The 13,231-nt window shown below is 36.8% G+C and overlaps 1 protein-coding gene across 3 annotated transcripts in view; it reads right to left on the reverse strand.

The window, feature by feature from the left end:
• The window catches only part of PAPLA1 (Phosphatidic Acid Phospholipase A1), an 81,363-nt gene that overhangs the window by 25,789 nt on the left and 42,343 nt on the right, over positions 1-13,231 (reverse strand). For all 3 annotated transcript variants that reach the window (XM_053766631.2, XM_053766633.2, XM_053766630.2), the window contains exon 2: positions 2,873-3,505. In XM_053766631.2, coding sequence (XP_053622606.1) covers positions 2,873-3,505 — 633 coding nt within the window. The remainder of the gene's footprint in view (positions 1-2,872; positions 3,506-13,231) is intronic.

Below are 13,231 nucleotides of genomic sequence, written 5' to 3' on the forward strand. Positions count from 1 at the left end.
AAGGAGAATCGAATTGATTTTAGGTGATTTTTTTCTAACTTCTAGCAAATATAAAAATATATTTATTCGATTTTTTAAAACAATATTCTATATCAATTAAAGCATTAAGTAATTTTCGTTTCATTCGTAACGCGACTAAATCTTGCTCTCTGCTCTTGAATCTGTCTGAGATCCGGTGATATGATCCAATTGATCCAAATGATGCATTAATTGATTCGAATCTTTGCACTGATACAGATTCGAATGATCCAATCTTTAAAATTATACGCTTTTCTCAGCGCTAATTCCACGTAATGACCACGACCCTCAGCCATGGGGAGTAAAACTATGAAGAAGATATCTTGTATACGGTAAATAAAATCGCTCTTTGGAAATGCTATTATTGTCTATTAGCTGCCAGACTATCGCGAAATCCCATCCGCACTTGAAATTTCAATTCTCGTGCGAACCAAGGCTTGTTTTAAAAACCGATAAGGTTCAAATACAGACCAACAAATTAATAAAAATGCCAAGTCTCATAGCACGGAAGAGATTTACTAATATATAAATGTTGTGTATAATTATATTAATATATGACCTCAAAGGGCCCCGGGGTCACGCGTGTCGTGGGAATGTATTTACAGGGGGCTACCATGAAACATAAACACGAAGCACGTCATTGCGTCCGCACGTTCTCTCTTTTTAAAAACTTTTATTTGACTTGCAATGTGTGCAAGTATCTATGGTTCGGGTGAAGTAACTCAAATTCGAATCTGATATCTGCAAGTGATTGAACTTTTTTATACACACGTTTAGTTTGGATGACATTGCATTATTATGATAAGTATGACTAACTGATTTTCTTTATTTCTTTATTCAATTCTTACAGGATATATTTATAATTATTAACAGAAATAAGAATATAAATAAAAGGATCTCAAATTAATAAGGTGCCTGAACTAGGATGTAAATGACTGATCCCTACAAAGAACGGTTTATTGCACCCACATATTTTTTTGTCACGCATTTAATGCAATAAGATCAGACTGACAACAATAAAAGTTTGTGTCAAAAACTTATTTTTCACGAAGCGCACACATTATGTTAAAAAGAGATAGCATGTGGACGTTAGTAATGTGCTTCGTGTTGTTATGTTTCGTGGTAGGCTTTCTGTTTTGTTTAAAGTGCGTTCATCCACGTGATTTGTATGTATTTAATAACATGTCCTTCACGAGACCAGTTGAAACCACAACAACTGAGATTAGGGGCAATACGTCATTGATGTGGTCGTGGTCAAGTGGTTAAGATAAGACCTGTGACTTTTGTTTTTATAAAATGAGCTACTGCTGTATATCGTAGCGCGATACTCGACAATTCCTTGATCATCAGCAATTTAAACGTCCCCACTGCTGGGGCACAAACCTACCTTAATGACGGAAAAGAAGTATGGGATACGACACGACCAATCACACGGGCCCATTGCGGATTGGCAAGTTTTAACGATTGCATTATAAAACCGGTACCAACAGCGTAACGTGCCTTCCGAAGCACGGAGGAGCTCAAGATTAGTCATCCAAACAGGACATTTTGCGAAAGGGGCTAATAATGAGTCTAGTATGATATACAATATTTTTTTACAAATTTGTGAATATTTCAAATACGACTTAACCGATTTTGTTGCCCCACGAACATAAAAAATCTATTGACAGATCCTATATACCTTTTAAATTTCATCAAAATCAGACTAAAGGTTCGAAATTTAACGCGTTACAAACATACATACATGTATTTTTGCAAGTTGATTTGTAAGCGTCGCTCGGTCGGTCAATGATATATTTATTAGACAAAAATCATTACAATGAATTAAAATGAACAGATGGCTCCACACTAGCCACAAGCCTGTGCAGTGGTAGCCAAATTAGGATAACAAAAAAAATTATTAAAAAATATATCACTGCCTTTTTGGAAACGACATATAATTTTCGCCATCACAAAACCAGTTAGCATCATCACACGTAATATATGCGTGCGCGAACCCATCAACAGACAGACGGACTAAATTATAGTTATTTGGTTAGAATTGCACTTCGTTACGCCGGAATCGTGAGAGGTCACCGAGCTGTTTCGGCTCCAAATCACATTGACGAGTTATAGGGTCATTTGTGTTTATACTATGTACTAGCTGCGCCCCGGGCCTTCGCTCCTGTCGGAATTTCGCGATAAAATGTACCCTATGCGTTATTCCAGGGTATATTCTACCCATGTACCAAATTTCATAACAATCTGTCATGTAGATTTTACGTAAGAGTAACAAATGTACACACATACGTCCTCACACTCTTTCGCATTTATAATATTAGTAGGATGGATAACAAGCGCCGGGATTAGGATAGCCTGCTTACTTAGTAAACATAACCTTTGTAGCTGATAGCACATGAGTAGGGAATCGGAACAGAGGCAAAGCTTATTAAGCATCCGAAACCATGTCCGTACTATGCACTGGCAAAGAAAATTTAAATAAAATAAACAAAATATGTGGCCGTCCAAATCAAAAGATACCTTACGGCGCCCGGCACTTTGCCATTATTGCCGTTGTTTTGTATTCGAGCAAGGGCAATAAATACTAAGTGCCAGCCGCCATAAGGTCCCTTTTGATTTCAACGGCCACATATTACAATACGAGTATTAGATATACACCTCTCAAACTGACTATTGTACTTTTTTTTACACTTTAAAATTCGACAATTTTTACTGAGCAGGAGCGCGACAATTTATGACAGTCATTGTCAAATAATTATCAGATAATTAATAGTAAGGTCCAGGGTCGTACAATCAAGAAACGCATAAAATACAAGGCAATAGATAAGGCTTAAAAATTTAATGTAGAACTTACCACCGATAGGAGGCTCCTTTGGCGGAGGCGCCACATCTTTGACAGGCTCATCAACGCCCATCAATGGAACATTGATCTCTTCCCTCTGAAGCGGCACCTGATGTCCTGGCTGTACCTTCGGATCATCGGGAGTCTGTTCCCTGCCCTTCATACTCAACATATTAGAGAAAGAACTAAATACTGCACTGGCAACTTGAGGCAAAACCGTTGGCAATTGTGAGAAATTCTGAGCTATATCAGCGGTCAAACTTTGTTGGACTTCTAGACTTTTATCTGGCTCATTTAGGTTAATCTCTTCCAAATTCTCCTCTGTTGCTTCAAGGCTTGCATTGCTGTCTTCTTTGATGAGACTGTTTATGGGAGCGCTAACATATCTAGTTCCTTGGAGCCTAGCAAAATATTCATTGACATCAAAATCGTCTGCGGACTTTGCGGAGGCATTCGATATGCTCGATGTCGGGGGATAATTGATTTTGGGATAGTTGTCATCTTGTTTTGTGCCTGAGAGGCTTGGTGTGATGCTTGGGGTTATATTAGACGGTGTCAGATTAGAATTAATGTCGCTCGTTATTATATTGGTCAGTTTTGGTTCCGAGTTCCTCAGGGTACTGTCCTGGGGCCCACTTGATTGATCTGTAACAAAGAAAAATGGTATATATCAATTGAATGGTCAGATTAGTAAGAAATTATCACATTGCAAACTAACTATCCGAGTAATATTTGCGCTCAGATGCTCAGATGTACATCCTATAAATCTGCGCGTTTTCCCGGTTACTTCCTCAGCCGTTTAGTGTCGTAGCTAAAGTTCCGCTTTCCTACTGTTTCGTCTCCACTCCGCATGGTCGTCGGCATCGCTATTTGTCAGACCATTGGCACGCATTTCATAATTGACGATATCATTAGAGTCCTGCTATATCAGACCAAAAACCTACTAACCCAAAGACCTACCACACAATGCACACATGGGCCGCCTGAATAAATTACTCAAACAAGTTCTCTTTAAAAGTAAAAATGAATATTGTACCCATCTTTGTACAGTAGGTGTGGTCCTTTATGCAACAGTTACTAAATTGACATTACGCTTACATTATTCACCTGACGCCACTCTTATTTCGTAATCCTTACGGTACAATATTACTTGAACTTCGTAAAAGATAATTTTGTAACGAATCTTCACTTGAAAATTAAACGAAAAAGAACTTTAAAGTTGTTGTCATAGGATTGGTTTTTGTTCGTAAAGAGCATGTAAGGGCAAGTGACACAGTTCTTTAAAAAGGAAAAGTGATAAGTGAGCATTGGTTAAGGCGGTGTGGACAATGAATCAGTGATATTTGAAGACCCTACCTAAATAAACATTCTAACACCTTTTGCAATGGAGATAACTGCACCGCACCTTAATATAGGACCTGATGGGCACAAGGACGAAGCGCAGCGATTCTGTATGCGAAATGCCACAAATTTTTCTTTAAATATGTTTTTACTAACATATAACAGATAAATTCACGCGGGCGAAGCTGCGGGTAAAAACCCGCAGCTTTGCCCGCGTGAATTTATCTGTGAAAACGGAACAGACACGATTTTCATACAAACTTTCACCTCATATAATCATTCGAAGGTTGATTTTTCAAAAAAAAATGTATATTATAATATAATATATTTTTCACGCGACCCCTGGGCTTCGGGGTGTCACAGCTCCGAATAACCTGGTACACGTGAGAAAGAGAGAGAGAGAGAGAGAGAGAGCTAGAAATTGATTCTTTCAATCATTATGCGAGAATGTCCAGTGACTAGCAATAACATTTTTCACTGTTTGGCAAAACAGTTTACGCCTACTATGACTGTACCGTGGCGTGTGGTTCCGCCCTAAAATAGCCCTGTCTATATACCTAATAGAATATCCTCACGGGGATGTCCTACAATTTAGGCACAAATAGCCTGGGAATAATAGCATTTCCAAGGAGCGTTGACGTTGGGCAGGAGATTGTAAAAGCACAGAACGATCTTTAAAATTTTGAGATTACTTTTTACGCTGACATCTAGCTTCGGAAAATTCTGGAATTATTTTCATGATAATCATTATTTAAATTTACTTTAAAAAGTATGTATGACATTTTATATTATTCTAATAAGTATAACTTTGCTGTTAAAAATATGAGGCCTTTGCTCAGCAGTGGGACACATAAACAGGGTATTAAAAAAAAAACAGTATTTAAAAAAATATCCTGTATACGTGCCAATTGACTAAGTTAATTAGAAAACTTTTGCGAATAATCACTCACACTCGCTGACAGCAAAAAAAAAACGTATGTAATACAGTAATTAACTTTAACTTAAGGTGTTTTAAATATTGCTAATCCTTATCTTAATGGGTAGGTAATCACCGCTTTTTATCTGTGAAACATGACTTTAAAATCCCTGACTCCACCGAACGCAAGAAATTAATGGTCATATTGTATCGTATGTTAGAAAAATCATATTCTGAGATCACACTCTCGACATATATAGATACTAACTTCGCTCCCGTGGGAATTTCGGAATAAAAAGTACCCTATGTGTTATTCCAGATTATATTCTACCCGTGTACCAAATTTCCTAACAATCCGTCCATTAGATTTTGCGTGAAAGAGTATCAAACACGCATACATCCTCATAAACTTTTGCATTTATAATAATAGTAGAATAATGTCACGTCTTTATGCCTTACGGGGTAGACAGATCCAAGGACACTCGACAAAATGTAATAAAACAAATGTTGTTATTGCACACTGACAAAGAGCGATGGTGATCTGGTGTGTCACACGTTTCCCCAGCTTCTCAAAAGCCCCCCAAATGTGGCAAAATGGCGCACAACAAAAATATATTCCTTTGCGCTTTAATAATCCTATTATTAAAGCGCAAATTCACTGTCAATATAGCAAAATATTTTTAACTAGCTTTTGCCCGGGGCTTCGCCTGCGTGAATTATTCGCGAAAGCGGATCACAAACTTTCACCCCCCATTATAGTCAATTGGGGGTTGCTTTTTGACAAAAAAGTACCCTATGTTTGAACGGGAGTCTTCAACTATATACATACCAAATTTCATCGAAATCGGTTTAGCTGTGAACTGACAGATAGACAGACTTTCGCATTTATAATATTAATATGGATTTTATTACAAGCTTTTATTTAACTTGCAATGTATGTCGCTATGTGCCTATATAGCTATATCTCGAATGGAATCTTTCAACTCAAGTTTGAAGCAGATATCTTCATCCTATTGAGCTGAAATTTCGTACACACGTTTAGTTTAGAATACAATGCATTATTATGTTATGCATAGTGCACCCAGGATCGGCTCCAGAGGTGGGAACTACTCAACACTTTAATGTAGACAGACATGATATTTCTATTAATAGGTGCTGTCCAATCTATGTTTCAACTGCCTGTCCCGACTGCTCCACATACCACATAATGAAGGACTTTAACGAGGCCAAGCACAGAGCGATCAGTTTAGCCACTTACTTGATGGTTGAACACCATCTGAATAGCCATTCCGAATCGACAAGATGATAAATAATAAATAAAATAAATATGTATGGACATATAAATATGTCACACAGATTGAGCTAGCCCCAAAGTAAGTTCGAGACTTGTGTTATGGGATACTAACTCAACGATACTATGTTTTACAACATATACATATGTATAATAGATAAACATCCAAGACCCAGGTCAATCTGAAAAAGTTCATTTTCCACGTTGATCTGGCCGGGGATCGAACCCGGGACCTCCAGTGTAGCAGTCCGGCGTGACGACCATTAGGCCACGGAGGTCGTCAAATAGATCGATAGAGTACTTTATTTATAGTATACACAGGCCGCAATATCATAACATATTATAAAAGCTATGTACATTACGTATGTAATCTGCACATCAAATGTGTGAGTATCCAGTACATCATTACATCATCAAATTGATCGCAAGGAAAGTGCCCGGGGACGCATTATCGATGAAAATTACCGGCCATGCGCGTGCGCACAAAAAATCCATTCAGCGTGATTAACTTTTTTCGGCCGCACTGATTGGTACAATGTCAATAACCTAAGATGCTACTGCTCCTACACAATTGCTTGCAGAAATGTTTGGATCAGGATTCTCGTTTATTTCGTCTCGGCTGTGACGCCATGAAGCCCAGAGACCACGTAAAAAGAATATTTGTTATTGTCTTTTTTTCTTTTAAAGATTCGGGTGTGATTTCACGACCGGCCGCCTGCATGACGTGAACCTTCTTCGAAAATGCCGTTGTAAAGTCAAATAATGTTTGGTTTAAGTCTTGAAGAGTCTAAAAATAATAAGGCTCTGCCTACCCCGTGTGGGACAAAGACATGTAATTCGACGTTGACAGATGAAACATTTTCAGTGAAAATCTTTACGGAGAAGAAGTGAAAAGAAAGGAAATAGACAATAGACACATATATTTTTTTTTACAGGACTAGAGTCGACCGCGAGATTTTTCATTAAAGCCAGCCAGACAAACATATATTTTGGAACTAGCAAGAGAGAGACAGAAAACTCGTGACGATTACATTATAATTATAGAGAGAGTATAACTTTATATATAGCAAGACTACTAACTTTATAGATGGCAGCATACTGAGCTCGGAACACCCAAAGCCCGTTAAAAAACTAACGATTGTTTGTTTTGTCCAAGCGAAGCCGGGACGAGACCCTAATCGTACTAATATTATAAATGCGAAAGTTTGAGAGCATATTTGTTACTCTTTCACGCGAAATCTACTGGACGGATTGTTATGAAATATGGTGCACGGGTAGAATATAATCTGGAGAATAACACATAGGGTACTTTCATCCCGTAATTCTCACCGGCGCCCCGGGCGCGGCTCTCAGTATCTTTACTAATATTATAAATGCGAAAGTAAGTTTGTTACCTCTTCACGGTATATCTACTCAACCAATCGTCTTGAAATTATGCATACATGTAGTTTGAAGTACGAAGAAGGACATAGTGTACCATTCATCTCGGAAAAATAACTGCTCCCGTGGAAATCTTACGCGGGCTACACAACTAGTGATATATATTTATCAAAAGCGGAGCAATGAGACCTTCCTTCAACTGAACTCGCGCTCTATAGTCGGATTGTTGTTCTAACCGTGTCCACATGTACTTGTCAACTTGTCGCCCCTGACCAACAACTATTTACTAGACATATAGTGAATCCACTAGCTCTTGACCAGGGTCAAGAGCTTGTGGATTCGCTATGGCAAGCAAAGCCAGGGCTTTGCTTGCAAAATAAGGTTAAGACGCTTTAGCCGTCTCGTAATTACTTATATTCCATCTCTCTCTATCCCGGTTATCACAGTTTGTGAGGCCGCGAAGCCAGGAGTCAGGGTAAAAAATAAACACATTATCATACAAAGATTCGACTGCCTGATATCAACCCTCTTAGGGAATCTTATTGAATGCTGAGTAAATTTTATTGCCGCCTCTTAGCTGGGTACCAAGACTTTATTTCCCTTAATCACCTCGTACGACATCCCTTCTGGCATGATAGGGACCAACACTATTTAAATTAGTTTCTTTTGCTTTTAAACTAGTTACTCGGGACTCGGGAGTGATCGTATCATGGCTTTTTGAGAAATTACTATCATGACATATTATAAAACAAAATCCTCTGCCGCGTCTGTCTGTTCGCGACAAACTCAAATACTACCGCACGTAATCCCTGACGTTGGTTAAGATGTATAATATAGACATAAACATGCATTTTTTCACTTCAAAATCATTTATACAGTAATTAGACAGTCTAATTACTGTATAAATTATTTAATGTGATCCACGGCAGGATATGTAGTGGTCCCATTTTAGAGCGGGGACCGCACGCCACAATTTACCATCAATATCCGTTGTTATGAGGTTTGTGTTTACAAATATCGCCGAACAAGCATTTAATGTACAATTTGGTACAATTGCATCAAATATCGTAAAATTTTGTAAATAAACTAACGGCCCGTCCCGGCTTCGTCCGGGTAAAACCATAATAAATCATACCCCTAAACCTACCTCAGGAATCGCTCTATCTATTGGTTTTTGAGTTTATCGCGAATAGACAGACGGACGAGGTAGAAGACTTTGTTTTATAATATGTAAGGATAAAGGTAAAATAGTATATATAGATAAATAAATATAGATAAATAAATATATATATTAGGACAAATCACACAGATTGAGCTAGCCCCAAAGTAAGTTCGAGACTTGTGTTATATGTGGATACTAACTCAACGATACTATATTTTATAACAAATACACATATAGATAAGGTTCAGAGGCAAGCACTTTACCACTGCGCCACCGAGGTAGACTCAAGATGACTCAAATATCGTGGAAAGTTTTGTATATAAATGATTTTAAAACATACTAGCCCTGTCCCCTGCTTCGCTTGGGTGAAACCATGATAAATAAATAAATATATATATATATAATAAATCTACCTCCGGAATCATAATATCTGTTAAAAAAAACTCTCATCAAAATCCGTTGCGTATCAAATCAAATCGCATTTACTTCTTCCTCATACAGGTCTTTGTTTACAATAAATACTAATAATTAAGGACCCTGACGGGCGCTGCAATGGGAGAAGGGCTATATATTTCGTCAAGTTTATGTTATTTATTATTTATTTATTTTAAGACCTTGTCGCGTGTTTAATGTATTTTATGTATGTTTATATTTAGGTATTTTATTATATTTATTTGGTGTATGTGTCATAACAAGTTAGCTAATTAATAAAACATGTAAAATTTTGTAAGTATAAAATTTTTTTTGCCTTTGTCTTCTAAATATTCATTGATTGTGCAGTAGCATTTATTAGTAAATAATTCTTTAAGATGTTGCCGGAACAATTTAGTGTCTTTTATATATTTAACGGCGTAATTTTAGTGTAGATATATGTAGATCTAGGGACAGACAGCGGGAAGCGACTTTGTTCACTATTTACTGATATACAATTGGTAATAATGTGTTTATCCTAATCCTAACCAATAGTATAAATACGAAAGTAAGTTTGCTTATTGGAACTTCACGCTTTATTTGCTGAACCAATCTTCTTGAAACTTTCCATAAATGTTGTCTAAAATACAGAGAAGGTACCTTTTATCCCAGAATAATAAATGTTCGCGTGGAATTACACGAACACACATAAAATTACACGAAAGTTACGCTAGTTTAATAACAAGGGCAACATTTTTGTTTACTATTTAGCATCAGAGAGAGGTGTGAAGTGCGAGCGAGATGCCAACAGTAGCGTAGAACCTAGTTTACGCACGGATGGTGTTATTCGAGATGTAATAATGATCACAAAACTCTTATCAAGAAGATGATCACGTGCTCCTCCGTCCACTAAAGTACATGTTGGAAATCATGGCTCTCATTAACCCCCGACGCAAAAAGAGGCGTGTCTATCTGTTTGTCTGTCTACGTGGTACCCAAGCTCATTAACTGGCGAACCGATTTAAACGTGGTCTTTTTTATTTGATAACTAATATGCGGTGATACTTTTATGCGGTGGCTCTTAGATATGTTTGGTCAAAATCGGTACAACAGTTCAAAAGTTGTAGCGAAATGAACATTGAAAGTCGGGGTTTTTTTTTTTAATTTGTCTAATAAATAAACTTGTTAAACTTTTAGTCCACTCTAATCCATGATTCCTTATCAGGATATTTTCCTCGTCTACTCTTTCATTGAGTATGTTAATTGCTTAACACTGGCGTCAAATTTTATTGTCGCCTAAAGGCATCTGACGTGACTTTAACGACTACAGCGTCTAGTGGCAAGCAATCGCATATGCACACTAGTGAACTTAAACTGTTAACCAGTTTGCAGGACTTTTCACGATGTTTCCCTTCACCAGAAGCAAGTGGTGGTCTATGAAAACGACTATACATGAGTCAGATTGGTATACAAACTCGTGTGGCACGAGTAGGATTCGAACCTGCGACACCGCTTCTTTTAGGGCAGACAAGTGTAAAACACAAAGAAGTATTGAAATTAGTGAAATCCAATAAGAAAAATGACCTTATCTGCGATGACCAATGCTATATTACAAAACTTGAATACGTGATGATTACTGGCGACGAATACTCATTATAATTAAGTAATATCAGTTGAATCCTACGGAAATATTAAAGAAAAATGTAGAAAAGGTTGCTTAGAAGAAATCGCTCAATGCCGCCTTTTGCACATATTCTTGTTTTAAGTTATACTAGCGGCCCAATTTGCTCGGCTTTGTTTGGGTTAAACCATAATATTATACACTTAAACCTTCCTCAGAAATCACACTATATTTTAAATAAACCCGCATCAAAATACGTTGAGTTTTAAAGATCTAAGCATACTTAGGGACAGACAGAGGACGGCACTTTGTTTTATGGGTGAATTTCACGAGCGTTTTGAACGCCGCCGTGGGCTATCATTAGTGTTTATTAAATTGTACCGAACACAGTAATCAATTTAATTATCCTATTTTATAAATAAGTACTGGTACAATGTTAATATTAGTAGGTTTAATTTAAAAATTATATATACTTTATTAAAAAAAAAAATTGCGACATGCCGCGTTCAAACAGTCGTGAAATTGACCCTTATACTACGAGTATTTAGTGAATGTGTATTTTGTATTGTATTGTACATTCAACAGCAAACGAACCTATGCATATTCATTGCAAATCGTCCGCTATTACCGCCTCACTATATGATCCTTGCATGTTATTTATGCGATGGTGTTTAGGCCTTTGGCTGTATTGCTTAGTGTCACTGGCTCACTTTTTAATTTTCCCAAATGTCATAGCTGTCAACGTCAAGTCATTTTTTACTTTGTCTTCTAAAAAATTTGGCGCGCCTACTTACGTACTTTTTTCTATGTATATAAAAAAATTAATAACTGCATGAATACAGATAATTTAAAAGGAATTATTGAGTTTTTATTGGCTCCGGTGTGTCGGCGAAGACAGGTGGACTGTATAATGTAATCTAATATTAGTTATCCACATACAAGGATATTTTAGACGTATAAATTGAATATTAAATACTAAAAGTAGGACCATGAGCTCCGACGCTCTATGGCGACGGAAGCAAACAAGAAAACAACGTAAATTTTTAACATATGATGAATGATATTTATTAGGCAAGACAGAATGAATGATTTTTTTTCCTTTTATCCAAAAACATGACGGATTTCGACGACATTTTGTACACGGCTAACATAATACCTGAAACACCACAGAGGATACGCTATATCCCAAAACCCCCACGGGAGCGGAGCCGGGGCGCAGGCGCAGTTTGTGTGACATAAACAAGTTTTAAAATATGCGTGACATGCATGGCTATTTGAACAGCTGATTAATATTGAATAGTTTTTTAATTATGGATGACATAACAAATTAGCACAACAATGCATTAACTATGACACATTACAGCCAATGCGACGGCTAGGATGGCTATTTAAAAATAATCAAATTTTGGTCAAGTGCGAGTCGGACTCAGAGTATTTCGTAAAATTCGACATTACATTTTTTATTTTCAAATTTTTCCTTTTATCTGTTTAAATGTCACATTTGATGTTTCTAGGCCAACGGGAAGTTTAGCATAGTATTGATTCCCCTGTGAAGTCGCAAAATATTGCAACGCAAATGGGCACATTTCTTAGTTTGTGGTTTTTCTTTTCTTGCTGTCATATTCTTTTGTTCTTTTTCAATTCATACAGTTCTGTCATATATTTATTTCAATTTATTAATCCTTAAACGAGAAATGTCTGTCTGTCTATCTGTCTGTTCCGCTTTCACAGCTAAACCACTAGACCGGTTTTAAAGAAATTTGATATATATATATATATATATATATATATAGTTAAAGAACGCATTTCAAACATAGGCTACTTTTTTTTTCAAATATCTACCCCCGAATGATTATTATGATATGAAACTTTTTATAAAAAATCATTTTTGTTAAGCTTACGCAGGGAAATTCACGCGGACGAAGCCATGGACAAAAGCTAGTATAACATAATAAGGCAGAAATTGGAAACACAAGCTTCGTTTCCAGTCGTTAACGAGTACAGTCAATTTGTAAGCTCCTACATAAGTGTTAGTCGTAATACAATGTTTACAATCAGTTGTGACTAATTGTATGAAGGCCCTACCTCAAAACTACAGAGATTTCGTGGAAAACTTTATCAAAAACGAAAAAGCTGTGATTTTAAAATTGTATTTTTTTACAGAGCGTTTATTACAATAAGCTTTGCACAAGAACGTCTTTATTGAAACATTATATATCGTCAGAGTGATTTTGTTCAATTCCAACTTC

This window comes from Plodia interpunctella, chromosome 29 (genome assembly GCF_027563975.2).
Source record: "Plodia interpunctella isolate USDA-ARS_2022_Savannah chromosome 29, ilPloInte3.2, whole genome shotgun sequence".
Classification (NCBI taxonomy): Eukaryota; Metazoa; Arthropoda; class Insecta; order Lepidoptera; family Pyralidae; genus Plodia; species Plodia interpunctella.